Source organism: Neovison vison, chromosome 3 (genome assembly GCF_020171115.1).
Source record: "Neovison vison isolate M4711 chromosome 3, ASM_NN_V1, whole genome shotgun sequence".
Classification (NCBI taxonomy): Eukaryota; Metazoa; Chordata; class Mammalia; order Carnivora; family Mustelidae; genus Neogale; species Neogale vison.
The window spans coordinates 19,322,581-19,348,750 of NC_058093.1; the positions used below are offsets into that span (position 1 = coordinate 19,322,581).

The 26,170-nt window shown below is 42.0% G+C and overlaps 1 protein-coding gene across 4 annotated transcripts in view; it reads right to left on the reverse strand.

The window, feature by feature from the left end:
- The window catches only part of PLEKHM3 (pleckstrin homology domain containing M3), a 183,872-nt gene that overhangs the window by 113,535 nt on the left and 44,167 nt on the right, over nucleotides 1–26,170 (reverse strand). For all 4 annotated transcript variants that reach the window (XM_044241453.1, XM_044241454.1, XM_044241456.1 and 1 more), the window contains exon 4: nucleotides 3,321–3,466. In XM_044241453.1, the coding sequence (XP_044097388.1) occupies nucleotides 3,321–3,466 (146 nt within the window). The remainder of the gene's footprint in view (nucleotides 1–3,320; nucleotides 3,467–26,170) is intronic.

Genomic DNA, 26,170 nt, shown 5'->3' on the forward strand with positions numbered 1-26,170 from the left:
TAGTAAACAGGTTCAGGAAAGTTCAAGTGATTTGTTTCAGCAAATCAAGCCCCAAATAAGAGGTGGAGGTAGGACGTGGACAAATGCCTGTTTAACTCCAAGCTCCTACTACTTACCCCTTAAGTAAGTCTAATTATAGACACACACACACACACGCACACACACATATATGCACACACGCACACATGCACACACACACACACACGCACACATGCACACACAGCACGGTGGCAGCACCAGGGAGAGAGCCAGCAGTGCAGCAGACAGGGTAGGGTGGGGAATACGAGAAAAGGTGTTGCCAACGAGGGCATGCTTTTATCAGCTCTGGAAGAATGAAGAGGGGTTCCCAGATGGAGAAAGGTATCTATAGTACATGTGGAAGGATGATCTCTAAACAAAAGAAAGGGCTCTTCTTCCTATGATAGGGGAAGCAGTAAGGCCAGGTACAAATATAGATACATTTGTAGGAATTCATATCCATATCTTATAGTTTCAGTGTTGTCCTTGAAGTGGTGGCAAGGTCATATGCTGAGAAGGATGGAGATGAGGCACCATCAAGACAGTCAAGATGTGAATGGTTATTGGACTGACCAGGACACAGACCTACCCAGGGATACAGAAAGGTACCAGCCAAATGGCCCCTCACAACTTTCATGTTTGTTTTAGACTTCAAATATTACAGGTAGGTGACAGTTTGGGGTCCCTTCCCCAACTACCTTGTTCCCAGGTCCCTTGGTGTCCCTGACACCAAGTCTCAGACACCTATTAGCAAAGAGGTACACTAGCAGTCTTACAGACGATGTTGGACCAGACAGTTTGTGTGGAAGGTTCATTCAAGGCAGATGTGACAGCATTGTGGCAGAAGGATCAGAGAAGCTTCTAATCACCCATGTACCAGAATTCTCTGTTCTGGCAGAACACAGGACCATAAACGAATCCTAAGCCTAGAGTACTTCAGCAGATTAGATTCCCCAACTTGCCAAATCCTACTGCAGGACAATCCCCGTATCTTGAAGACTACGAGGTTGAAACCAGAGCTAAGATGCCATTTGGTAGTTAAATCCACAGATCTCCCTTTTAGTAGCAAAAATGGAGCTGCAGATAAGGGTAGGAATCATCAGGGAGTTGAAACTAATGAAGAGAAAGAGAGAAGGCAATAAAGTGGGAAGAGAAAACAAAAAAATGAAGCCAAGGAACTGCAACATTAAAGGTGTAGGCAGAGGACGAAGAAGCAGAGGTGACTGAGGAAAAAGAGTTAGAATTCGGAGAACCAGGAGTGTGTCTTCCAAGTCAAGGCAGAAGAATTCCTGGTCCAACACTGTATTCCGGAGAAGTCCGGTAGAAAAAGAAACTGACAAGGGTCAATCAGATTTAGCAAAAGCGATGGAAGAGCTAGTGAGCAGAGGCAGAAGAACCTTCTATAGGAGGAGTGGTGCTTCTTCCCTGGGTGAAAGGAGGACAAGGAGGACGGATGTCGCGCAAACAGGTTTATAAAACGGCCTGCAGAATCACTGCCTAATCACTCCTGCATCTCTATGAAATAGAAGGTAAAGCCACTTCCAGAGTAACCAGGGCTGGGTCTTTAATCTCATTTTAGAATCACAGGTGCTGGGGTGTCTGGGTGGCTCAGTCATTAAGTGTCTGCCTTCGACTCAGATCATGATCCCAGGCTCCTGGGATCAAGCCCCACCTCGGACTCCCTGCTCTGTGGGAAGCCTGCTTCTCCCTCTCCCACTCTCCCTGCTTGTGCTCAGTCTCTCTCTGTCCAAAAAGAAAAAAAAAGAATCACAGGTCCTGAAATAAATCAATATGGTGACAGCTACTGATATAAACGGAAGGGAACTTCCCTAAGCTACCCACTGGCACCTATACCCAGACTCTGCCTTTTCTCTTACTTCCTGCTCCAAGCAAAGGCCAACCCCCCACCTACATGATTCTTTCTCACTCAACCGTATCATTCTAGCAATTCTTTCTCTCCTAGGTAGTTCACATCAGCATAGAAAACATGCTGTTATTTCTTCCATTAAAACAAAAATCAAACTTCCCTCTGGTTACTCCCCATCTCTCTCTCCATGCCCTTATAGCAAAACTTCTCAAGAGATCTCTGTTCTTGTCACTTATTTCTCTCCTGTTCCATGTCAAACTCACTCCAATGAGACCTTCTCTCCCACTGCTCAATTCAAACTGCTCTCATTAAGGTCACTCATTACCTCCACATTCCTATAGCCCATGATCAATTCTCAGTGCTCATCTTATCTGACCTACGTATCAGCTTATGTCACAACTGATCTGAAGACACATTCTTTGTGTGGCTTGTTGAGCACACTAGGGTCCTCCTCTGCTGGTTGCTCCCCCCCTCCCACCCTCTTAAGGCGAGTGTCCCAGTGCTCAGACTTCCTCTCCTACTCAGTTGACTTGCATTTTTATAGCTACCAACTCTATTTGTACTTTTGGGATACCCTGCTAGGTTGTTAGCAGTTACTCTGCAAAGCGTGCTTCTCACTTCCTCCCTTTTTAAAAAATAAGGGACAGTCAGTCCAGCTGAAGGTCTAAGGGTGGCTCAGTGAACTGCTCCTTGGTGTGGCCATGCACCCAGAAATCCTCTTAGCTTCCTGTCAGCTTCTAGTTCCAGGAGAGATGGACCTGCTGGAAGACTGACCTTCACATGAGTAGGAGTAGTCCTACTCAAAGTAAGAAATACCTTGACTACATACAACCTCTTCTTCAAAAGTCACTAGTATGCCCATGCATGCGTTTTCCTTTTTTTTTTTTTTTTTAAAGATTTTATTTATTTCACAGACAGAGAGATCACAAGTAGGCAGAGAGGCAGGCAGGGAGAGGGAGAAGCAGGCTCCCTGCTGAGCAGAGAGCCCGATGTGGGGCTTGATCTCAGGATCCTGAGATTATGACCCGAGCCGAAGGCAGAGGCTAAACCCACTCAGCCACCCAGGCGCCCCTACTTTCCCATTTTTATCCTCTGAGAATATTGTGATTTTGGAGGTAAGATCTAAAAAAAAAAAAAAAAAAAAAAAATGAGGCCTCTCTAATCAGAATTCCTTTTTAGCACCCACAGTTAATTATCAAGGCCCAGAAGTAGAAACTGCTATATTATCTTTTTAAGTGAGGAAATGAATAAAAAGTTGTAGTTAAGACGCCTTTAAATGGGAGATATTTAAGAAGCATTAGTTAAGATCTCGTAGCTTTTATGAGACTACCTAGTCAAGGCTGCTTAAATTCTTACACCATTATTTCTTAATCCACACAACGACAGCTGAACAGCCACCCTGCGACTGTGAGGTGAACTCGGACTCTGTGCTTACCTTGTACTTTGAAGTATCCCAGTTGTGGACTATGCGCGCCGGGATGAGGAAACTGTCGTCCACATGGCAGCCGCTGCAGTAATACCACCCACTGTAACTGCACACCTTGGCCTTCCCACTGGAGAGACCTATGGATCGCTGACATCCTGTCCAAGCAGAAGGAGGAGTCTCTGATTAGTGCTGTACTTTTTTTTTTAAAGACTGTATTTATTTATTTGACAGAGAGAGACACACAGCGAGAGAGAGAGAGCACAAGCAGGGGCAGTGGGAGAGGGAGATGCAGGCTCCCCACCGAGCAGAGGGCCCAACAAGGGACTTGATCCCAGGAGCCTGGGATCATGACCTGAGCCAAAGGCAGAGGCTTAATGAATCAGCCACCCAGGTGCCTGTAGTGTTGTACTTTTAACACCACGGAACAGGTTACACAACCCTCAAACAAAAGTCCGCAAAAGGAAAGAAAAAGAAAAAACTTCAGAGAATACATGTATAGATGTGTCCTTCTCTTCCTAGCCCTATATCCTCAACCCCTTACCTTCTACGGGGCTGCCATAACTGGAACCTAATATGGTCCCGTTTCTGCTCTCTTCTGTGTCTTCTGCATACAGTAGTCAGAGATCAGCCTCTCTACAACCCCACTATTAGCACTTCACTTGTTCCTCATAAGCTCTCTTTCCACCACCAGACATTTTGCTGGGGACTTCTCATAAAGGATCTTATATAACGCGTACAACACATCTGTGAGATGGTTTTAGCCAATCTGAGGTCACCGAACCTGGAAGACGTGGAGTTTGGATTCGGCTCTAAGCTTGAGTTTAAAATGAGCTTTGAGCTCTAAGTCTGAGTTTAAAATGATTCTAAATCCAGTACGCAGTCTTCCTTTACTTACACAGTCAATGAATCCCCCGACTGGCCCCTATATCACCTTTCCAACTCTCTACTCCTACTACTCTCCAATGGAAATATAACTTCTTTATTGCAATCAGAGAACTCTCCTTGTTATTCCCCAAATAAACAGGGTGCTCACTCGACCCTCCACACGTTGGTGCATATTACGTCTCCTTACACAAAACCCTCTTCTCTGATTTCCCCTTTGCCAAAGCCTGCCCGTTACTCAAGACCAGTGGCTGCCGGCAAGTCATTGCTAAGGCCCGAGGAAATCCATGATTCTGTGAGCATTGTCCCGGGACTCTCGGGCGGACTAGTAATAATCTAGGCCCTGTCACAAAGAAGCCATGCTTTTTCTTCAGGTAGGAGGCACTACATTGTCTTGGTGAGTATAGAAATCCCATCAGAACCCAAGGAATTAAATCCAGGCAGCCAAGAACAGGTAATCATGATTATACAAAGAGCAACATTATCCTGGCATTTCTGATCAACTGCTTTCATTTCAGAAATCTATTTCTGGAACATGGCTGGATCAAGAACTGCACTGACCAAAGAAATCTCACATTAAGCCTATTTAACCCCCCCCCATCACCATCACCATCACTGTGGAACCTCACGTCCATTAAAGGAGCTCTGAACAGTTTATTTAACAAACTGCTAACCTAAGAAAAAACTAATTCACATGAACTCCACGAATGAAAATATAACAAAAACTCAAAGGACTTTAATTTTCATCACAAATAAAATGGTATCAGTAATCAAGCAGTCTTGCTGTGCATTCTCCAGGAAGAGAATTAGATTGTATTGCTTTAAAGACAAGAGGTACTAAAAGACAGTACGTAAGTGCATCAGTATTATGCTTCAAAAGCTGCACACTGTTCCTTCCTGGAATGGCTATTTCTTTACTGTTGAGTAGCAGCAAAATTAGAACAAGCTCCTGTTTTTCGGATGGGCTGAGCAATGAGATGTGTGCAACAGACAGAGCAGCAGCAAACACACATGCTGCTGCTGTCCCTGAGGGAAGGTGCGGTCGTCGGTCACCATGAGCAGGCTGTGAGCTCTGGAATGTGTTTGCTGCACTGACTGCAGTACTGTTCATCTGGCATTTAGCACACGCTTCCGGAAACTACTGTGCCTTTTTATGTGCTTGTCCAATAAGAACCACACTAGAAACTCCTCAAAGCAATTTCTTATCCTCAGTACTTAACACAGAGCTTTACATACAGCAGACCATCAATAACTGTTTATGTAGAAAGGATGATAAATTGAGTATTACTTGGACACACATACACCTGGATATAAAGAGATTCTAATTTCTCAAAGCTCTTTCAGAACCGATTCACCTAACCTGGTCACCTGCCTCTTAAAACAGCATTCTTTGGTTAATAACCCCATGAAAAATATGTTGCCCATTCTAAGAATTACACATTGCTCATGTGATCATATATGGACTGTGGAGCAGAATTCAGTGGAACTTGACACATCCTAGACACTGGGATATTGCTGTTTCCAAAAATTCGCTGATGGTCAAATTGAACACTGAAATGACAATGTATAAAACTCAGTCTTTTCTAAGGATTTAGAAAGTGATCATGGTCCTGCAGGAATTCCAGATCATCACTATAGTTTAAACTCACCAAAGAATACAGCAAAAATAAATTAGGGTCACTTTAGTTTTTTGGTTGTTTGAATTTAAGATGTAATTAACATTAGCAAGCATTTGCTAGATATTTATATATGCTTTAGTGGGTACTACTGTGTAAATCAGTCTATAGTTTTTAATGACATTATGATTTTTAGATGTAACATACATAAGCATTATTAAAATACACAAATATGCATTTTTTAAAGAAAGTATATGTTCTAAAAATTTATATCTCAACCAGGCACACAGGCCCAAAGCCTAACACACTGGGGTTCAACTACACGGGCTAACTAAATTAGCTAAGCATTCTTACCACTGTGCACTGGTCTCCAGGCTCATCAAAGAGAGAAGGGCTGACAGAGCGTGGCTAGGGCTCGATCAGGCTTTAGATTTGACAGAAGTAACAGTTCTTGGGTGTCTTTACCTTCATACCTTATTTAGAACGATGCTCTCCTACTTGCCATGCTGAAATCACCCCTAATGATCCAGAAGTAGGTTTGAACCTATCTGCATGCTTAGGACTGTTTTGGATACATGGTGTACAGACAAGCACAAGTCCAAGTTAGAAAGTCCATTCTTGCCTAGGACAGACTGTGAACTTGACCCATCAGACTCTCTAAGTCTGCTTTCCACGCTGCAAAGGAAGGGGCCATCCTAAATCCATGGTTTGCCAAATTCAGGGAATGTCAGAATTTTCTGAAGAAGCCTGTGAAAAATGTAGACCCCTCCCCCACCCCAACTCCCACCCATAAGACTTTGATTCTGTAGCTCTGGATTAGAGCCCAGGAACCTGCATTTCTCCCCAACCAGTCAACTACCACCAGAGACGCTGGTGGGGGAAAAGCTGAGAATGGCTCCCTGGTTTCCAGGTGGCTGCTAAGGCCCCTCCAAGCTCTAAAATTCTAATTCCATTCAAGCACAGAGGGTGTGCAGCCCCTCAAATGAAAACCTTGTAAATGGTCATGCAGTATACTCTCTCAGCTTCCAAAATCAACATTTCAGGTTCCCAGTCAATTTCTAAAATTCTGCTATGTAGAAACAACCTGAGTTCATTTTACCAGTGTTTTCCCACAGCATTCACGGTCTCCACTGAGAAGCATCTTACTTGGTTTAGAATTAAAACTTTTAATCTCCAAATTCAATGTAGTATTTGTTATTGAAAGAACACAGGAGGGTCAAAGAAGATTAGAGGCTAGTGGCCTAATGCAGATTCATTTTCTAAAAAACACCACTTACCATTTATTTGAAGAAGGAAACACCTATTTTTTCAATTAATTTTAAGATTCCCTCTTTAATATCATACTAGCAAATCAGAGACTAAAAATGTCTAAACAATTCCCCTAAAGCTATATGATCTGGATTTTACTTTATCATTGTGATGTTTTCAACAAGGCAAAAAAAAATGTGTTTTTGTAATAACGACTATGACAAAAACACATTTTTTGAAGGGTGCCAAAGCTGGACTCTGACAAGCGACATTATGGGGAGAAAAACAGAACTGCAAAGCAGAGACAAAAAATAATTAATTGAAATAACTAATTAGAGCTTATTTACATATTATATTTTTATGTACTTTCAAACAGAGTTTTGAATAATACTTCTAAATTAAGGGGTATTTGTAGTAGGGAACCCTCCACATATTGGATCAAAGCAAATACATTCTTCCCAGTCTCTTTTTGAAACTTTTCAGAGGGTGTTCAATTCATAGGAACAAAAAACTATCTCACAAGAGAACTCACTGGCCTTTTTTTTTTTATTGCTTCCCACCCCACTTCAAATCTTTAATGAACACATGCTCTGAAGAGCTTAGCTTCCCCTCTGGTACTCTTTTGGAAACAAATGTTACCATTTAACTGAATCCTATTTGCTGCATGTACAGTCCATTTCCCAAATGGCCTTTTACTAAAGACGACCAAAAGAATCTGTTGCCAGGGGTTGAAGCAGAAATTTTGGCATAATTCTCCACAAAGGCACAAGCTTTCTTCTAACAAGTGTACCTAGTTAGCTCAATTGGCCGCAACGTGGTGTTCCTGAAGCCGAGCTCTTGAGGAGAAGCCAACCACCTTCTCACTGCCTCATGGCTACCACATCTGCCCTCCTTCCCCTGACCGGCAGCTGGAAAATTCATGGGCATAAGAGGAAAATGAAGAGAGCTGTGGCTAGATCCAGGCGGGTCTCCCTAAGGAAAGAACTCACACAATGCCTTCTAAGTGTGGTCAGCCACACTACCTCCTTGACTCAGTTTGGTCAAGTAAATTTGGTATTTTGTGTTTGGAAGGTAGGAAATGCTCTAAGAAAAAAAACAAAGGCAAACAAAAAGAAAGAAGAGAAGGGGGTCTTTATAAAAAAGGGAGGAAAAGGGATAAGAGTAAGGGGATAAGTTTTCATTTTCTCCGTTAAAAGGGAAAAAACTGGCAAGTTTCATACCCTCTTTTACTATATGCACACAATGGAGGGAGAGGTGGCCATAGGAAGGGCAAAAGGATTGTCCTTGCCCCTCAACCCCGCTGTCCAGTGTCCTGGTGCGGGACAATGACCTGTGCTAAGCACTTTGTAAAATGGGGATTGAAGGCCTGGATTTTGATCCAAAGCTCTATAAACTAGATTTTCCAAAATGAAGGAAAACAGAAATGTGGGGGCAGGTTTTCAATGACTTGCTACTTTATAAGAATCAGCAGGAAAAAGGTCATACAGAACTCTGTTTTCCAAGCTTACAGTCTAAACCATTGACTCACTGTTGACTGAAAATACAGATAGCACCCGGCAATCCCATGCAGCTGTCTCTCACTTCCACAATGTTTGCATGAAACAGACTGGGGGACTACCCCTTCTTTCAACCTCCAACCACCCCCAACCTCCTTCCCAGGTGCAACCTCCAAAATCATCCTTTCTTGACCATCCTCTGCCTCTGGGACCAGCCAACACTGTTTTTTGTGGTTAGCTCCTTACTTCCCACCAACCTTAAGCTCCTAGATTCATCAGAATTATTTCACCGAAGTAGAGGCTGCTGTCAACTTCTGGGTCAAACTACATCTGCAGGCTTTCTACACCTACCTCTCCTTGGGCTTCTATTTTTGGCCGCAATGATGTGGCTCTGGAGGGCGTGTGCCAGCTCTTCTGCCAGGTCTCCCAGTGGAAGCATGAGGGTGCCCAGTGTCTCCTGAAGATGCAAAATCAGGGCAGAGGAGAACTGAGCTGGGCCCTTTGGGATCATCAAGGCGGTTCTACCCGCACAGACCTCCATTTCTGTGACTTCCTGGAGAGCCACTTCCTAGATGAGGAGGTGAAACTCATCAAGAAGATGGCGACCACCTAACTTCTGCAAGTTAGGGCATGGGCTGGACTAGCATCTCCTGTAAAGACTCGCCCTCAAGAAGGACTAGGAGCCTCTGGAGCCCAGTGGTCTTTGAGGGGTTCCTCTGTATTCCCCAGGTATCAGGGTATCTATTTCCTGCAGCCACTAAGCAGTTTTTTAACACCCTGAAGCCCCTCCTCAGCTGTGGACCAAATGGAAACAATAAAGTTTTTACAGAAAAAAAAATAAAAAGAAAACATAAAGCCTGTCTATGCTGGATAAAAGCTTTAATGTTTGTTTACTCTTCATAGAATGTTTTACTAAGATTACAAATCATATGAAATACATTAATAAATACCAAGTAGATTCCAACTCAAGTTGAGAAGTGTCAAGATTCATTGGTCTTTCAGGTAAACAATGATTGAGAGACTAAAGTCAATATTTAGTCAAAATTTATCTTGAAAGGCAATAAATCTTGATTTTTGCCAAGGCAAGTAAGTAAATATGTGCACTGTTCTAGAGACTCTGACTGCTTTTTTTGTCTACTAAATAGCTACACTGAATTAAAAGTATCTGTGACATAGATTTTTACTTCCAAAGACATGGTTTGGAAGATGTTTGTGATAAGGTGCTTCAGTACCAATATTATGGTAATATAAGGTCAGAGAAGGTTAACAATAAAATGTTATTTCTCCATCTAGTATATTTAAATCAGTCTAAACTTAATATTTTTTCACACTTGTTTTCTTAATAGTTTATGACAAATTTTCTCATTAATTTCTGTGCCTGTTGGCTCTTTACCCAAGACTCTCAAGAAAACAGTAAGTAATTTTAAATGGAAATAATAAATAGGTAAATGGATAAACAAATACATAGTACTTACTATATGCCAGGCACAGTTATAAGTACCTCACACACACACATATTTATTATCAATTCTACAAGGTAGGTATTATCCCCATTTTATAGATTAAGAAACTGAGGCAGAGTGTGATAAAGTATTCTGTCCATGGTTAAGAAAGAAGTTAAGAAAGAAGACAGAGCTTAATAGAAGTAGCTGATGTGGTACTTGATGAGAAACGCTAATATATATATGGATGAATTTCCATGTAGCTATTTCCTATATATAAAATATTTTAAAAATGATCTCTTCGTATATAGCAATACGAGAAGTACAGGAAATATAAATCAATTATACAAAAGAGCATAAGGTACTCTGTCAATGAATTAGCCTAGGCCCTCACAGCATTAGCATCACCCTGACTATGAAGGATGAAGGGGACAAGAGTGCAAATCTAGATGGTGGAAAGCTCAAGATAGTAAGAGATAAGCCAAGGAGGAAGCAATAGCTCTAACTGTGGAGACAGGGGAAGGCTGTGCAGGCCTGGGGCATTTGAACTGGGCCTTGAAAAAGAAAAGAGATTTTGGAAGACGACAGCTCAGAAAAATAGGGGCATGTTTGGAAAATGTTGATTATTCCAGATGTCTGAAGCCCCCGTAATGAGAGGGGTGTTAGGAAAAAAGAACTTGGAATCATAAACTATAGCTAGAACCTAAGAATCCTGAAGGTTTAGGGAGAGGAATGCTTACTAACCAATAAGATACAGGAAGAGCTAGAGTTGTTTGAGGCAGAACAGCAATCTGAGCTTCGGAAAGATTAACTGGCAAGGAAAAAAAAAAGGAAGGGGACAGGACAAGTTGATAAGTTATTGCACTAGTCTGGGCTAAGTAGGCAGTGAGCTTGGGAGCAGGAAGGGGAAAGAGAAGGAGATACTATGGAGATGAACTGCAACATTTTTGTTAACTAATGTGCAAAGGACTGGGATTGTCAAAGATGCCCATGATATTATATGAGAAATCCATCAGTCAGAAGGGGCAGGTGGTTTCAGGGAGAAAATGCTGTTTGTTTGGGGCTTGAAGACCAAAAGACAAGAGTGCAAAAATTTTGAGCTACCAGATCTTCTGACTCCCAAAGCTCAGCTGACTGAGATGCATTCCCCATTACTGTACAAACCAATTTGAATTTGATTTTCTGTTATGTGACTGAGAGCATATGATGTATTTGAAACTGAATAATGGCTGGTTAAGAGTTCTCTTTATGTAACCTAATATTTTTACCTAGAGCTATCCATTAAGATGCTAAGGTCTTATTATAAACCATTAGGTGGTACGATATAATCAACATGCATTTCCAAAGAAGACATTTCTTTCTTTATAAAGAAGTAAGTAAAAGCCAAGTGAGGAAGATATGACAGCACAGTGGTTCTCAGCTTTGTGACAGCACAAAGGGCAAAATAAGAGGTCTGAGTATGGACACTATTAAATCACTTTTCCCTGCAAGTAACAGATACAAGGTCTATCATGGGAAGGAGGAAAGCCCTCTCACCAGCTCTACTTTCTGAGCCGAAAGAAAAGATTCGTGCCACTACGCTCGTTTAGAGTAGAGACGTATCAAAGAGAAGCCTTGTCCACACTGCACCACCACCTCCTCCATTACCTGCCAGGAACACTGGCTCTTTTCTTCATGAAGTAATCCTGCTGGTGAAACACTCGCAACCAGTAACTTATTTGGAAAACTGCAGAAAGGGAAAGGGCTGAACTGATCTGATTATTTTAAACATCAATGTGGCCAGCAGTGGGAATATTGTCCCTCTGTCACAGTCTACTTTCCGCTGCCAGTTGTCTCTTAAACACAGGAGTAGCAGGATTCCCCATATTATACCATGCAACCCCAGACAAGGAAAGGAGTTCAGCCTCACCATCCTTGTAATAAAGCAAATGCTGGTCTGGGCTACTTGGAACTTACACACTGAAAGCTTTGGGGGAAGTTGTCTTATTTCATCAACAGTCTTGGGTGCCTGGGTGGCTCAGTTAAGTATCTGTCTTTGGCTCCGGTCATGATCCCAGGGTCTTGGGATCGAGTTCCACACCAAACTCCTTGCTGAGCGGGAGTCTGGTTCTTCCTCTCCCCCTGCTCATACTCTCTCTCTCTCAAATAAATAAACAAAATCTTAAAAAAAAAAAAAAAATCAATGGTCTTACTGGAATGTTCCTCTGAACCAGTGCCAAGCCATATACAAGCCCGAGACAAAAGAAAAATTCTGTCATGCTGATCCTATCTCTAAAATTTTACATTTTGTTCATCATGGATTTTTTTTACATTAATTGAGACTTTTCAATGAGGTTACATGTAAGATATTATTTATCTCAATACTGAGTGGTTGGGGGAGGCATCCTCTTAAGTCGTATGCCCAAAGCAACTGCCTCACTCCCCCTACAGGGTTCAGCCCTTTACTGAACCCTTTTGCCTCACAGAGTTTGCTGTGTACCCCAACGATCGTCTTCCTACAGTGATTCTCCCTGATCTTTAACATTCTATTAAACCACCACTAACTCTCTTCTTGTGGCACAGCACTTTATAAAGAAGTGAGGAAACCCAAGTGAGGAAGAGAAGACATAGTTGGTAGGCCATGTTTCTGTGGAAGCACAGCACAGTGGTTCCACCTCTATTTCAATGGCTTTGAAAGGTCAATAACCTCTTACTGGCTTAGAAGTTCAGATTATCTTTCTGATTTCCCTGAGAAGCAAGCTGTCTTTCTTCAGTCTTTCTCTGGAACCTATGTTTCCTTCCGGCTTATACGCAGAAGTCTCTGTGTACACCAGCCTCATCCAGCCCGTCGCTTCTGTGACACTGTCCCGGTAGGGGCTCCTCAGACTTCTCTTTCACGTCACTCCCCGCTCTGAATGCCTGCTCCTCTTTCCTTATATTTTTTTGTGAGTCTCATCCCTTTGAACTTTATAGGGTCTTTACAACACAACCTTCCCTCTTCTTCGCTAAAACCCTCGAAAAACCCTGACAGCATCTCTTAGAGTAATTTCTACTTGAGCTATTTTAGTAATGACAACAATTTGATAAAATTAAAGTCATGAGAGTGGATCCAAGTAGTACTAGGAACAGTCTCAAAGTGAAAGAGATCACTTTCATCAGCTTCCCTTAAACCCATGCTTGATTTTTTTCATTTTCACCCAAACCAAATTCTTTATGTTCTAGAAGATTTAGGGACTGCCTTGGTGTACTCTCCTCCTTGACCCTTTTCCCTATGCCTTTTTTGGTCTTCTTACCAAGCTTTTCTGTCTTTCTAAAAGCACAGATTTGTTACCATCTCCAAAACTAACTTTTAACTGTATGTGTAGTATCTGAAGATAGACTGCTTGAAGCTAGAAGGCAAGACACAAAAAGACATCTACACGCAGGAAACTCCCATTCATTAGCCCTCAAATTCCCATTTGAAAGGGATTCCCTAGAGGAGTATTCCCAGCATATCCCCGCTTTGCTTATCTGGCCTCCTCCCAGATGGAGACATCAGCTATCTCACTGGTGGGTTTAGAAGAACGCTGGCATGTTCAGCCCAGCCTTCAGGAAGCAGTTTTCCTGTTTGCTGTGGCAAGAACACATGGCCTTTGGGACTCCAGCTGTACCATGAGAGTAAGTCCCTCTAATGTAAAGGGTCCATTATATAACAATAAGTGTGATTGATATGCAATACCTGTGATGTTTGATCTCCATCTTCTTGACCCCTGGGAGCAGAATGAAGAGTTTTGATACTTAAACTCTGTAAAACCCCTATCAAGATGATGGCTCTGGGGCACCTGGGGGTGGCTCAGTGGCTTAAAGCCTCTTGGGTCCTGGGATCGAGCCCCACATTGGGCTTTCTGCTTAGCGGGAAGCCTGCTTCCCCCTCTCTCTCTGCCTGTCTCTCTGCCTACTTGTGATCTCTGTCAAATAGATAAATAAAATCTTTAAAAAAAAAAAAAAGATGATGGCTCAGACACACAATATCTACCAATGGGAGTGGGAAGGAAAAAGGAAGGCAGTCAGGCAACACATGGCAGTGGGTGACGGAGATCATACAGGAAAGCTAGGCTCGGCGTCTTGCAAGGAAATCCTTTGCATTACCGGGTACCTTTCATTCAATTAAAATTCTTCATCTTAACAATGGATGAGAAACATCATTTTCCTAAAGGTTTCCCATCTAGTATTAGGCCTCAGTAAGACTTCCACTCATCTAAGAACCTCTTGCATATTTTCTAGGGGGAAAATGCAGTGATGTACAATATTACTGAATTAAATTTGGCACTTTTGGTTCTGGTGGTATTTTGTAACCTACGAACTGCACACAGTCAGCAGTTTAATCTCCCTTCAAGTTCGAGTGTCGAAGATGCTGACCAGCAGGACTACTAGTGCTGGCCGCGGCCGTGTAATGCATCAGTGGCAGGGCCGCAGACAGAAGACCAAGCTCTTCTGCCCCTAATGCATTACTTATCCCACTGAGTCTACATGCTTCCCAGCCACCAAATCATGTATATCTATTATTCTGTCTGGTCTCTAAAAGCCTGGGGGCTAAGAAGAATATCTTTATTGATAAAGATGGAGGAAGGAACCAAGACTTTCAAATTAAGTCTGTCCTCTGTGTTAGAGGTACAGGCTTGGTGATTTGACAGGGAAACGATTTTCAGTAAGGCTTTTGACTCAGCCCCACATGATTTACTTATTTCACTGAAAAAATCAGCCAGATACAACCCTTGGTATATTGATACATACCTGGTCAGAATGTGATTTTCAGCACAGTGACTATATTCAACAATATTCTATTGTATACCTGAAAGTTTCTGAGAGTAGATCTTAAAAAGTCTCACCACCCACACTCCCATTAGGTAACTACGTGAGGTGACAAATGTGTTAACTAACCTAATTGTGGTAATTACTTTGCAATATATATGTATATCAAATTGCCACACTGTACACCTGACATTTATACAATGTTATATGTTAGTTATATTTCAAAAAAGCAGGGCAGGGGGGAAGTGAATAAATTCTGGGGATCTAATGTATAGCATGGTGACTACAGTTAAGAAAACTGTCTTGCAGGGATGCCTGGGTAGCTCAGTCAATTAAGTGTCTGCCTTCAGGTCAGGTCATCGAGCCCCGCATCAAGCACTGCATCTGGCTCCTTGCTCAGCAGGGAGTCTACTTCTCCCTCTGCCTGCCGCCCCTCCTCCTCATGCTCTCTCTGTCTCTCTGACAAATACATAAATAAATATTTTTTTAAAATATTGTATACTTGACAGCTGGTAAGAGAGTAAATCTTAAATGTACGACAACAAAAAACTGTGAACTGTGAGGTGGTGGATGTCTTTACTAACCTTAATTGTGGCAACCATTTCAAAATATGTATGTATACCAAATCATCACAATGTAGACCATAAATTTACACATTATTTGTCAATTATATCTCAATATAGCTGGGGGAAAATAAAAGAATGTGACTTTCAATCTTCTGGAAACTCACACAAGCCTCCATGTCCTTGGTTTTGGAATCCTAGTTCTCTCCTAGAAGTGGTATATAACACACACTAAATTAGCTAAAGCTAATAAATGAAATTAATTTTCCTGGTCACCTTTATAATATCTATTTAAAAAGAAGCTATTTTAAGCCAAGATTTGAGAGTATATCTGGGTCAGAGAGTGGGATCACAAAGTCACTGGACGTGCACATCATCCCACCGCTGTGAGGGCTCTCACCGGGCTGGGCAGACCAGGGCCAGCTTCCTGGCTGCTTCTGAAGCTGCTTAGTCCCAGAAGACCTAGGAAGATACCACTAGAAAGCTCCCCTCCCGAGTGAGTGCAGTCAGTGCTGGAAGGCACCCACTAGCAGCAGACTGGAAATGAGAGAACAAGGTAAACAGGCCAAGGCCGCCTCCTTCTCGGGGGTGCAGCCATATTGAGCACTTTTGCTCCTTTCATCTGGATCGCATTTTTGCTGTCTGTACTGTTGTATAATAGAGGATTGTCTCATCTTCCTCCCTCACTCCTAGCAGGGAGTTTCTAAAACTCGTGGAATTTCCTGAGTGATACCAGGGTCTTTATTATTCTTGAGCCCCCTGGATCACAAGTGACCTTATGATACTGAGGTGGCTTATGGTGGGTCACCAAATAGCTTCGGATAGAGGGTGCTCACCAGAAGGACCAACCACTCGATTAGAGGGTTTAGACTTTGAGCCAGCCTGACCTCTTGAGAAGGAATGGGGACAGGGACACCTGGGTAGTTTGTAGGTTAAGCATCTGCCTTCGGCTAAGGTCATGATCCCAGGGTCCTGGGATTGAGTTCCGCTTTGGGCTCCTTGCTCACCTGGGAGCCTGCTTCTGCCTCTGCCTGCAGCTCCCCCTGCTTGTGCCTTCTCTCTCTCTCTCTGACAAATAAATAAATAAAATCTTAAAAAAAAAAAAAAAATGGAATGAGGGCTAGAAACTGAGTTCAATTACAAGGTCAATAATTCGATCAAGCATGCCTATACAATGAAACCCTAATAAAAACTTTGGATACTGAAAGTCTGTGGAACTATTCATGAACTGGTTTATGAATATACTGATGTGCTAGGAGAGTGACATGCTCTGATTCCACGGGCAAAGAACACAGAAGGTCTGCATTCGGAACCCTCCCAGACTTGCCTTCTGAGTCTCCTCATTTGTATCCTTTCTAATAAAATAGTAATTGAGTATAGCACTTTCTGGAATTGTGAGTTGTTTCAGCAAATTATTAACCTGAGAGGGCTGTGGGAACCCCCAGCTAGTCAGTCAGAGTGTGGGTGGCCTAGGGACATCCTGAACTTGTGGCTGGCATCTGCAGTGGGAGCAGCCTTGTGAAGGATCAAGCCCTTCACTCATGGGGTTTGTGCTAACTGTGGGTAGCTCGTGCCAGAAATGAATTGCAGTACACCAGCTGGAATTGAAACAATATGTGCATATGAGAGGAAACTGATGGTACAGTGCCTGGAGTAGGGGTTTGCACCATGTGTTTGAGGAATCCTAGTCCTACAAAGAGGGGGTCAACTAAATTTGGAAATGTAGCATATTTATACCTCCTGTCAGTACAATAAAGGCTCTAAAAGGTTACATAGTAAAAAAAAATTTTTTTCCCCCGAATCTTATTTATTTAAGTAATCTCTACACCAAACTGTGGGGCTCAAACTCATGACCCTAAGATCAAGAGTCACACGTTCTTCTGACTGAGCCAGCCAGGCACCCTGTAGAGTCAATTTTTTTTTTTTTAAAGTCCCTGGAAACCTTCAAAATCTTAACTGGCTTTCCAAAAGGGTAATGATTAGAAGTGTTTAGTGCACACCTACTATGCACCAGATGCAGAGCCAGGGAGACAGCAATGAACAAGACAACACAGGCAAATATAGCACTTGCAGTCAAGGGGAGGAGGCAGGTATTAAATGAACAATTACACAAATGACACGATAACATCAATTATGAAGAGTGCTAGAGTAAGAGGTACTAAGCCAGCAGGACAGGGGAGAGAACTAAATAGGTCCTAAGTCAGTCTGCGGGACTGGTTGGAGAAGGTGTTCTTCAGAAAGTAATGTGGAAGCAGTGACCTGAAGAAAGAGTTGGGTGTAGAGGAGATGCTGGCAATATTCCAGGGAGAGGCAACTGCATGTGTGAAGGCTCTGAGGGGAGTGGGAAGGAATGGTATATTAGAAGAGCGTGGTGAAGTCAGTATGTCCGGGACTTGGTGTGTGGGAGGAAGTGACAAGAAGAGCTGAAGGTGAGGAGGTGGGCAGGAGTCAAATCATGCGGGGTCATTTCAGGGATCCTGGTCTTCATGCCAAAAGATGTGGGAAGCTACTGAAGGACTGTAAAGAGGTCTACCAGGATCAATCTGCAGTTTAATAAGATCACATTCACTATAAGACAAGGTTGGGAAAGGTTAGAATGGAAGCAAGAAAGAAGGCTGGTTGGGAGGTCACTGTGGTTGTCCAGGGGAAAGATTACTCTGCCGGTAGCAAAGAAATGAGGGAGGTAAAGGCTATCTCAAAATTCAAATACCAAATATGCTTATCAAGTATAAAATAGAAACTAGGCATAACATTGGGATGTACTAAAAAAGATGCCAGAATGGGAGTAAAAGACTTGAATTAATCTCTTTCTTCATCTGTATTCACCACTAAATAGAACCCTGTTAGAGAATGTAAGGAAGACATGGAAACCTGAGGATTATCAGCAGTTGATACCTCAATGGTTAAAATGCTGGACATATGTAGAAGAAACAGTTAAAAGAAATGCACTTACATAACCTGGAGAAAACTGAAGTATGGCTTGATTCATTCACTAAAAACATTCTATGGGTTAGGGCAGTGGTTTCTCCAACTTTGTATGCATGTAAATCAACTGGAAATTCTGTTATAATCTCCAGACCCAATTCCAGAGTCCTAACGTGAACAGGGCTAGGGAAGTGTCCAGCCATGTCTCCCCCCACCACTCTCCGGATTCTGATGAAAATGGTGCTCTGATCACTCTGAGAAGTGCTGGGGTCCTGCTTTCAAAAAAGTCAGGCACAGGGACGCCTGGGTGGCTCAGTTGGTTAAGCAGCTGCCTTCAGCTCAGGTCATGATCGCAGTGTCCTGGGATCGAGTCCCACATCGGGCTCCTTGCTCGGCAGGGAGCCTGCTTCTCCCTCTGCCTCTGCCTGCCTCTCTGTCTGCCTATGCTCGCTCTCTCTCCCTCTCTCTCTGACAAATAAATAAATAAATAATCTTAAAAAAAAAAAAAGTCAGGCACACATCATAGGACCATGACAAGAGTCCAGGAGACTGGGGTCATGCAGGAAGAATGTTCAATTCTACCTGGGGGATTAGGGTAGGGTAGTCAAGGAAGGCTTATAAAGAAGTCTTTAAAAGCATAAAGGATTTTTTACACTCAAAAGTCTTCAACAAAGCGTAATACAAAACTGTACCCAGAACACTGCCTGTAACCCAATATCGGGGCTCACTACTTTGCAGGCCTCCTCCATTTTGCTTCTGAAACATGGAAAGGAGTTTTATGCTCTTCATTTCTTATTAATGTGATTTAATCAAAACATTTCCTGTTGACATATTTCAGGATATAAGCACCGGCACAGGCACTATGTTGTCTACCTGAAATTAATGTAACATTGTATGTCAACTGTACTTTAATTAAAAAACAAAACAAAACCTGCATATAGTCATGTTTTCTACTGCTAAGATTAATTTTTTATTTACCCCCACACCTCAATTTCTGGAACTGTATGTGGCCCATGTCTGTTGAATGAATGAATGATTGGATGAAAATAATATTGCAGGAAATAAATTGGTATTATTCTATTACTAGATTCCCTTACCTAGGGATGCATTTCCTCATTTCACTTATGTTTCTGCTTTTAGGCAGTGTAATGAATTCTAGAAAACCTCTCAAGTAGCTCTTACATTTAGAGGAGTCCATGAAAAACTTAGTTTTTCCAGGAACTTAGCTAGAAATTAAGAATACGGACCTATTCTGTATCTCCTAGGTAGGAGATCCCAGCCTATCCTAAAACGACACTTAGACCAATTTCTGCCCCAATGCAAGGTCAGTAAATAGAAACTATTAATTCAATGCACAGTCTAATAGTACATTAACACTCACTTCAGAAGTTTAGCTGGAAATGAACACATGATGAGAACAATGTTAACCATAAAGGGAGCTACAAAAAGGGACAAGAACTTTCCAGACCAAAGTATAGCAACAAAGACTGGGAGAAATGAACAGCTTTAAAAAAAAAAAAAGGGGGAGAGAGAGACAGCACAGCTATGGTCTATGAAGTTCAGGAAGGTCTATCAAAAGATCCGTATCTTCTGAAATTCAAAATGATTTTATTCTTCTGAAACATATCAAAGACCAACATGTGACTTCTATGATGAGATACCAGGAATAAATCAAAAAGCAAATTTATATCCTATAAAATCAAACAGCCTACTTATATAAAGTGATCAAATCTCTCTGAATTTTAGAATGTGAAATAGTTCAAAACCTAAACTATAGAACATTCTTTTTCCATAGTCATATTACTACTTTGGTGTGTATTCAGATTCCCAATGTACATTTATTTTTATTCAAAATCATTTCCTAGACCAAAACATTCAGACTGCAAAAAAGAGTAAAAGCAAATTCATCCAATGATAAACATCAGAATCAGGAAAAAGATGCCTGTCTCCTGTCTTCTTAGTCAAGTGATATGTCTACTAGTTTAAAATATCTTCCCCAAAGGAAAGAGGTATTGCTTATTAAATGAGGTTTAAATGAAGGGACCACATTAATCTAATTTTCTCTAATCTTCTATAGACATTCAAAGAACCGCAGAATGAGAGATAAAAGGGACCACATAGAGCAAGGCTGTTCCCTCTAAAATATCTCAGACAGATGGAAGTGTTGGAAGGAAATTCAAAGACCTTTGAGTTCAACTGTCTGCTATAATTACTCATTTGTCTGGCCTCCAATTTTCAATTTCTGTGAAGGCAAATAATGGGATTATTCTGTTCACCATGGATCAAGCGCAGTGCTTAGAACATAGTAGGGCTTCCACAAACAGAAGAGCCAAATCAGTAAATCTTTCTTTTGTAGATGAGAAGACAGGTTAAGTGTCTTGCCTTGAGGTCACAATTCCAGTTCTTCCAGTCTCACTGGCCAGGGCTCTGGACACTCTACTAATTTTCACCTATGGCCATCAAATCTTAAATAAGGGAAATCCATTCCGATATAGACATATCTGTTCCCTTGGTCTGGCAGAGTTACCCAGAGTAAGTCTATCTCCTCTTCTCGGCGGCAGCCTTCAAGAACATAGCGACGACCACCTGTGTCCTTCCTATTTCAGGTTACACGTGCGTGGCATGGTTCACTAACCTACCACATGTTGATAGATGTAGCTGTTTGTTCTTCAAGAGCAGCTGCTGTCAATGAAACTTCCAGATGTGATCTGGCCAGTGCAGAACACAATGAGGATATAACCTCTTCTTTCTGGACTTGTTTCGTGAATGCTTTTGAAGTAAACACAGAAGCATAGATTCTGGTATCCCATTGCTTCATTTGTACATTCACATGAGCTGCTATTAGATCAAGCGTCCTGTGCCTTCTATCTTTGTAGTTCGTTTTCCGAATATAAGCATGGGACTACCTATTTATCCCTACTAAAGTCACATCTTGTTTCGCCCATTCCTCTAGCTTGCATTTCAGAATCTGGATTCTGTCATTAAGCATATTAGTTGTCTAACCTAGTTTTGTGCGAGTTGTAAATCTGATTATGTATGCCTATGTTATCTTTATCCAGGTAATTATTGTCGTATGTAGACAAATAATAAAAGGAGCTACTCCTTATATGCACTTACTATGTGCCAGGCACTGTTCCAAGCCCTTTTACCTCATTTTATTCTCACTACAAACTGATGAGGTGGATGTGATTATTTTCTCACATCTAAGGTTAAAAAATGGAGATGCAGAAAGGTTAAATAAGTACTCAGGGTCATACAGTGAGTAGCAAATCTGGAAACTCAGTCTGATTCCGGAGTCCTTGATCGTAACCGTTAACCACTAAGTGAGGCTCATTCTCCTTAGTATCATGTACCTTTACCAACAAACAATGCTCTAGGCTGATCAGGATCCATGTCAGCAATCCTTGCGTAAAGCTGCCCATCATTCCCAAAATGACAGAAACATAATCTCAGAAAACTCATGCTTCTCTGTCTTAAGGATTTTGCCAAATGCTCTTCTTCTTTTAAAATTTTTTTTAACAGAACCAGCCTTTTAATTCTTTTTACTCAAAAAAGCTTCATTTTATAAATTGAGCTTTCTACTCTGTTCTGTGCCTTCAATGATTCCACAATTTTCTGCTCCCCAGTAAGGAAAGCAAGCTTGATCCTGTCATGAACACACTTAGCACACATGAAACTGCCATAAGCCCTACTGATGTGTTTTTTTCATTTTAGAAAACCTCATAAGAACTGTAGATCTCACAGCACGAACTTCTCCAAGTCAGCCTGGGCACATACCACAGGTGGAATTTGGTGCTTTCCCAACCTTCTTCGTATAAAGCTAAACGATTCTATTACCAGGGGTTTGGGACAGCCTTGTCGGGTTTGAGGCTGTTTTTATACAAATTCTGGACCATTGTGAATACCTATGGATGCAGTCCCCAGAAGAGGAGGGGGAAAAAAAAAAAGCCCAGATAATTTTCTGAACATTAAGTACCATATGGCATGGACTTGACCGGTCTGTCTAGTAACCCCTCATTTTCCTTTGTGCATCCACAACCAGACTATAAAATGCAGGGGGTCCAGACCATATCTATGCTTCCCTTGTATCTCCCACAGCACCAACTACACAATGAGTACTCAACAGAAATTCAAGTTTTATCTTTGATAGATGGGTAGTAAAAGCCAAGATTTCCCCGAGTTTAATTCTATAGGAAATCTCAGGATGAAGTTTGGAACGGAGAAGTGGGAAGACACAGTACTTTAGCTCTTTCGCGTTCAGATTCTCTACAACAGGGATTCTCTAGCATATGCAGAGAGGGGATGTACTGGTCTCCAAGCCAGTGGCCACCATAGCCTAGCCCCTTACCTCCCAGTCCCATTCTCCTACTCACTCTCTTCAAGTTCCCATATCCTCTTGGAGGGGATTCTGTAAATCTTCCAAGAGAACAGCCTGCATAAATTATTCCTAACTGCGTATCCCAAGGTGCCTGGCAGAGCACATGTGTGGCACACATGAGGGGCTTAATAAAGGCTTGTAGAAATCAACCCTCCACCAAAACGCCACTTAAAGATTTTACTATCAACAACCCCTCCATGGTCATATTCAAGGTTGGGGAAATAAAACTTTGCCTGTCAGGACACACACATACACGATTTCTCCTCTGGGAGACAACAACCCAATACACTAAGAAACAAAATGACAGACAATGCAAGGTAAGAAAGCAAAACCAAACTAAAATATTCTCTCTTATTCAAGCTGTTTATATGTTTTGAGGGGAATATCTCAGTTTTTCTTTATTGTCTTATTCTCCTCCAATTGGCTATCTGCTTATTCCTTAACTCAAATAAATCTTCACCTTACTATCATTCCTAGCAAGTGAAAGACAAAATTTGAAAATAGTACTAAAGATAGGTATTGGAGATGTCAAGGAAAGTCAATCTTTTTATTTCTGTCTCTCTTTTCCTTAGCAGATACTGTACTTTGGCTACTAGAGGATGCCCTAATTTTTCAAATGAGAATCAAAACAGATTTTGACTATGCTAGAAGTCACACCCCCAGCCCCCCAAACCCAGAGCATAATATACGACTTCTCTTCTTGGCACTTAAAAACCTACGTATCTTTCTTTACCTACACTCATATGCATAATCATATTCCAAATTCAATTTCTCTTCTTCTTAAGAATTGCTATTCTGTATGATTTACTTTAAGGCCAGTAAATATCTATGCCTAACCCAGAAATATTTCTTACTTCCAAAATGGCAACTATTTAATGAATAATTAACCACTCCATACTTTCTATCAGGAATGCTTGCATTACCAGGGTAAAGGTATCCCTTACGTCTAAGCGATGTCATAAAATAGGCCTTTGCCAGAAAGACACCTTCATTTATCATGCGAAATGCCAAGCGGTATTAACAAGGTCGATTCTGTTTGTGTAATATATTTTGCTTTCAGAGGGGCTTGAAATGATTTGTTTTTGCAGCTGTAACGGAGTTAAATTAGGGATTTAGCTTCTGCTGAGGTAGTTGAGCATCTATAACCAACGGCTATTAACGATCTGCCACTAGTCATCTTCCCACGACTTTCAGTATCCTGGGGGTACTGAGTTACACCCCCAGCAGCCAGAGTTTACCCTTGAATAACCAACCCCGGCTTCTCAGAAACTGAGGGGAGATGAAATCTTTCAAATTGTTATTTCTTACTGCACAACCACCCTCACTCCAACATGTAAATGTTATTAGTCACAGATTTTTAAAAAGTTGGGTAAGCAATTTAACTGAAATACCTTAGTTCATAGACTAGTTTCAGACATCCGTCCTCACAAAATGAGAAACAACAAAAAACGTTTGTGATCCCAACGTGCCAATAATCAGCCCCTTTCCCCTTTTCTCTCTTCAACCACCACTGTTCCGTCTCAAGTGGAGCAGGGGGAGAGGAAGTTTGCTCCCAAGATAAACTTGTCAAACGCCTGCACTAGGATTTTAATTCCTCTCTACCTGCTTTTATCAGCTGAGGGCAGCCACTGAAAAGCTCTGAGGGGAAAAAAAAAAAAAAAAAAAAAGCAAGAGGAGAGAGGGGGAGAAGGGGAGAAAAAGGGTGGGGGCAAAGAAAAACTGGAGTGCAATTCAAACAAAAATGAAATCACGCGCATGCACACACACAGACACACACACACAGACACACACACACACACTCAGACACACAAAGAGAAGGGGAAAAAATGCCCCCCCCCCTCAGGTCCTAACAACATACTTCTTTATCAGACGTTCATTGTCAATCAATTAGCAGAGGCAGCAGGGGTCTGTGAGGTGGGTGTACCCAGGGAAACAATGGGCAGCCCTGTTGTATTACTATTTAATCACTTTTGCTAAATAAATAGAGCAGCCCTGAGGTGCTGTCATGTCAAGGGAATTTATAACAAAAAAAAAAAAAAAAAAAACTTCATTTCTCCTTGGTCATTCCTTTTTTTCCCTTCAGGACAAGAGAGGGTTATTACTGTAGCCTTAAGTTCCATCTTTGTGTTTCTTGCCTTTGATTCCCACTCGGACCCTGCCACTTTCTGGCACTAATTTGTCAGGCTGAACAAAGAGAGGATTTGTACCTCCCGTAAGGTCTCAATTAGGAGTGGCTTCTGCTGTATTATGTGCCATTCAGGGAGGACACAATGCCAGTAATTACAGGAATTTGCACTAAATGGCTGAAGAATTCACAGCAAAACTCCCCCCCCCCTTTTCTTTGGGTTTATTCCTCCCAAGGACTTGGGGGGAAAAGGAAAGCAAAATCTCTTAATGCCAGAAAGATGTAATTACCAACAGCAGTCCCAAGAGGTTAAACAGCAGCCAAAGGAGTAAAACCATAAACCTGACAGTGTGAAAATAGTAGAGGGGATCCCCTCGGCTCACTCTGTTCGTGCTCTCTCTCCTGTTAGCATTATTCAACTTCAGCCCATAATCAGGAGTACCGTCCCACAGTGGCCATCCAAGATCACTCCCAGATTACAAAGCAGGAACAGAAAGAACGCTTTAAACCGTGAGCTTTGCAGCTCCCTCAGCACCTAAAACAAGGCCCTGAGCCCTTTGATTATAGTACTCAACTGGTAGGTTTTTCGATTGCCAGGAAATTACAGAAAAAACAGCTGCGTGTAGTTGCGCCAGGAGAACCATGCATCTATCCACTGAAAGGCAATAGGTATGCACACGTCCAATTCTGGAAGAAAACACAACTGCTGCCCTGTGATCTAATTTATACAGCACATTGTGAGCAACCTAATTTAGAACGACTTACAGGTATATACTTCATAAATATCTTAATAAGATGCATAATCATTTCTTTTAGTATTAATTTTTAATTCCACAGGTGCCCCATTGCCAAACCAAATTTTGAATCCCAACCAGTAACTTCACTAGAGAATCGGACCTCATTTTCTTCCACAGAGGTGTTCCTGAAAAGCTGTACTAAAGCAGCACCGAATTAATTGTTCTGAAATACCACTTGCATGCATCATATGCTCTCTCTGCTCAGGAACCTTCTGTGAGGGGCACCTGGGTGGCTCAGTCAGTTAAGCCTCAGCCTTTCGCTCAGGTCATGATCCAGCGGTCCTGGGATGGATGCCCCCCCCCACCCCCACATTGGGCTCTCTGTTCAGCAGGGCTCCCCACCCCCCCCACTCCCCCACCCCCCACTCCCCCCACCTCCCACCCCTCCACCCCCCACCCTTGCTCCCCTACCCCCGCCTACTTGTGATCTCTGTCAAATTAAAAAAAAAAAGAAAAAAAGGAACCTTCTGTGACTTCAGGATCACATGTTCAGTTGAACCCTATCAAACTCCTTTTGCGGGTCAAAAATGACTGAATAGCTGCTATTTCATATAGTTGTATTGCCACCGCCTAACTGTCACAGTGGCCATCTGACACCGATGACGTGCTGATGTGAT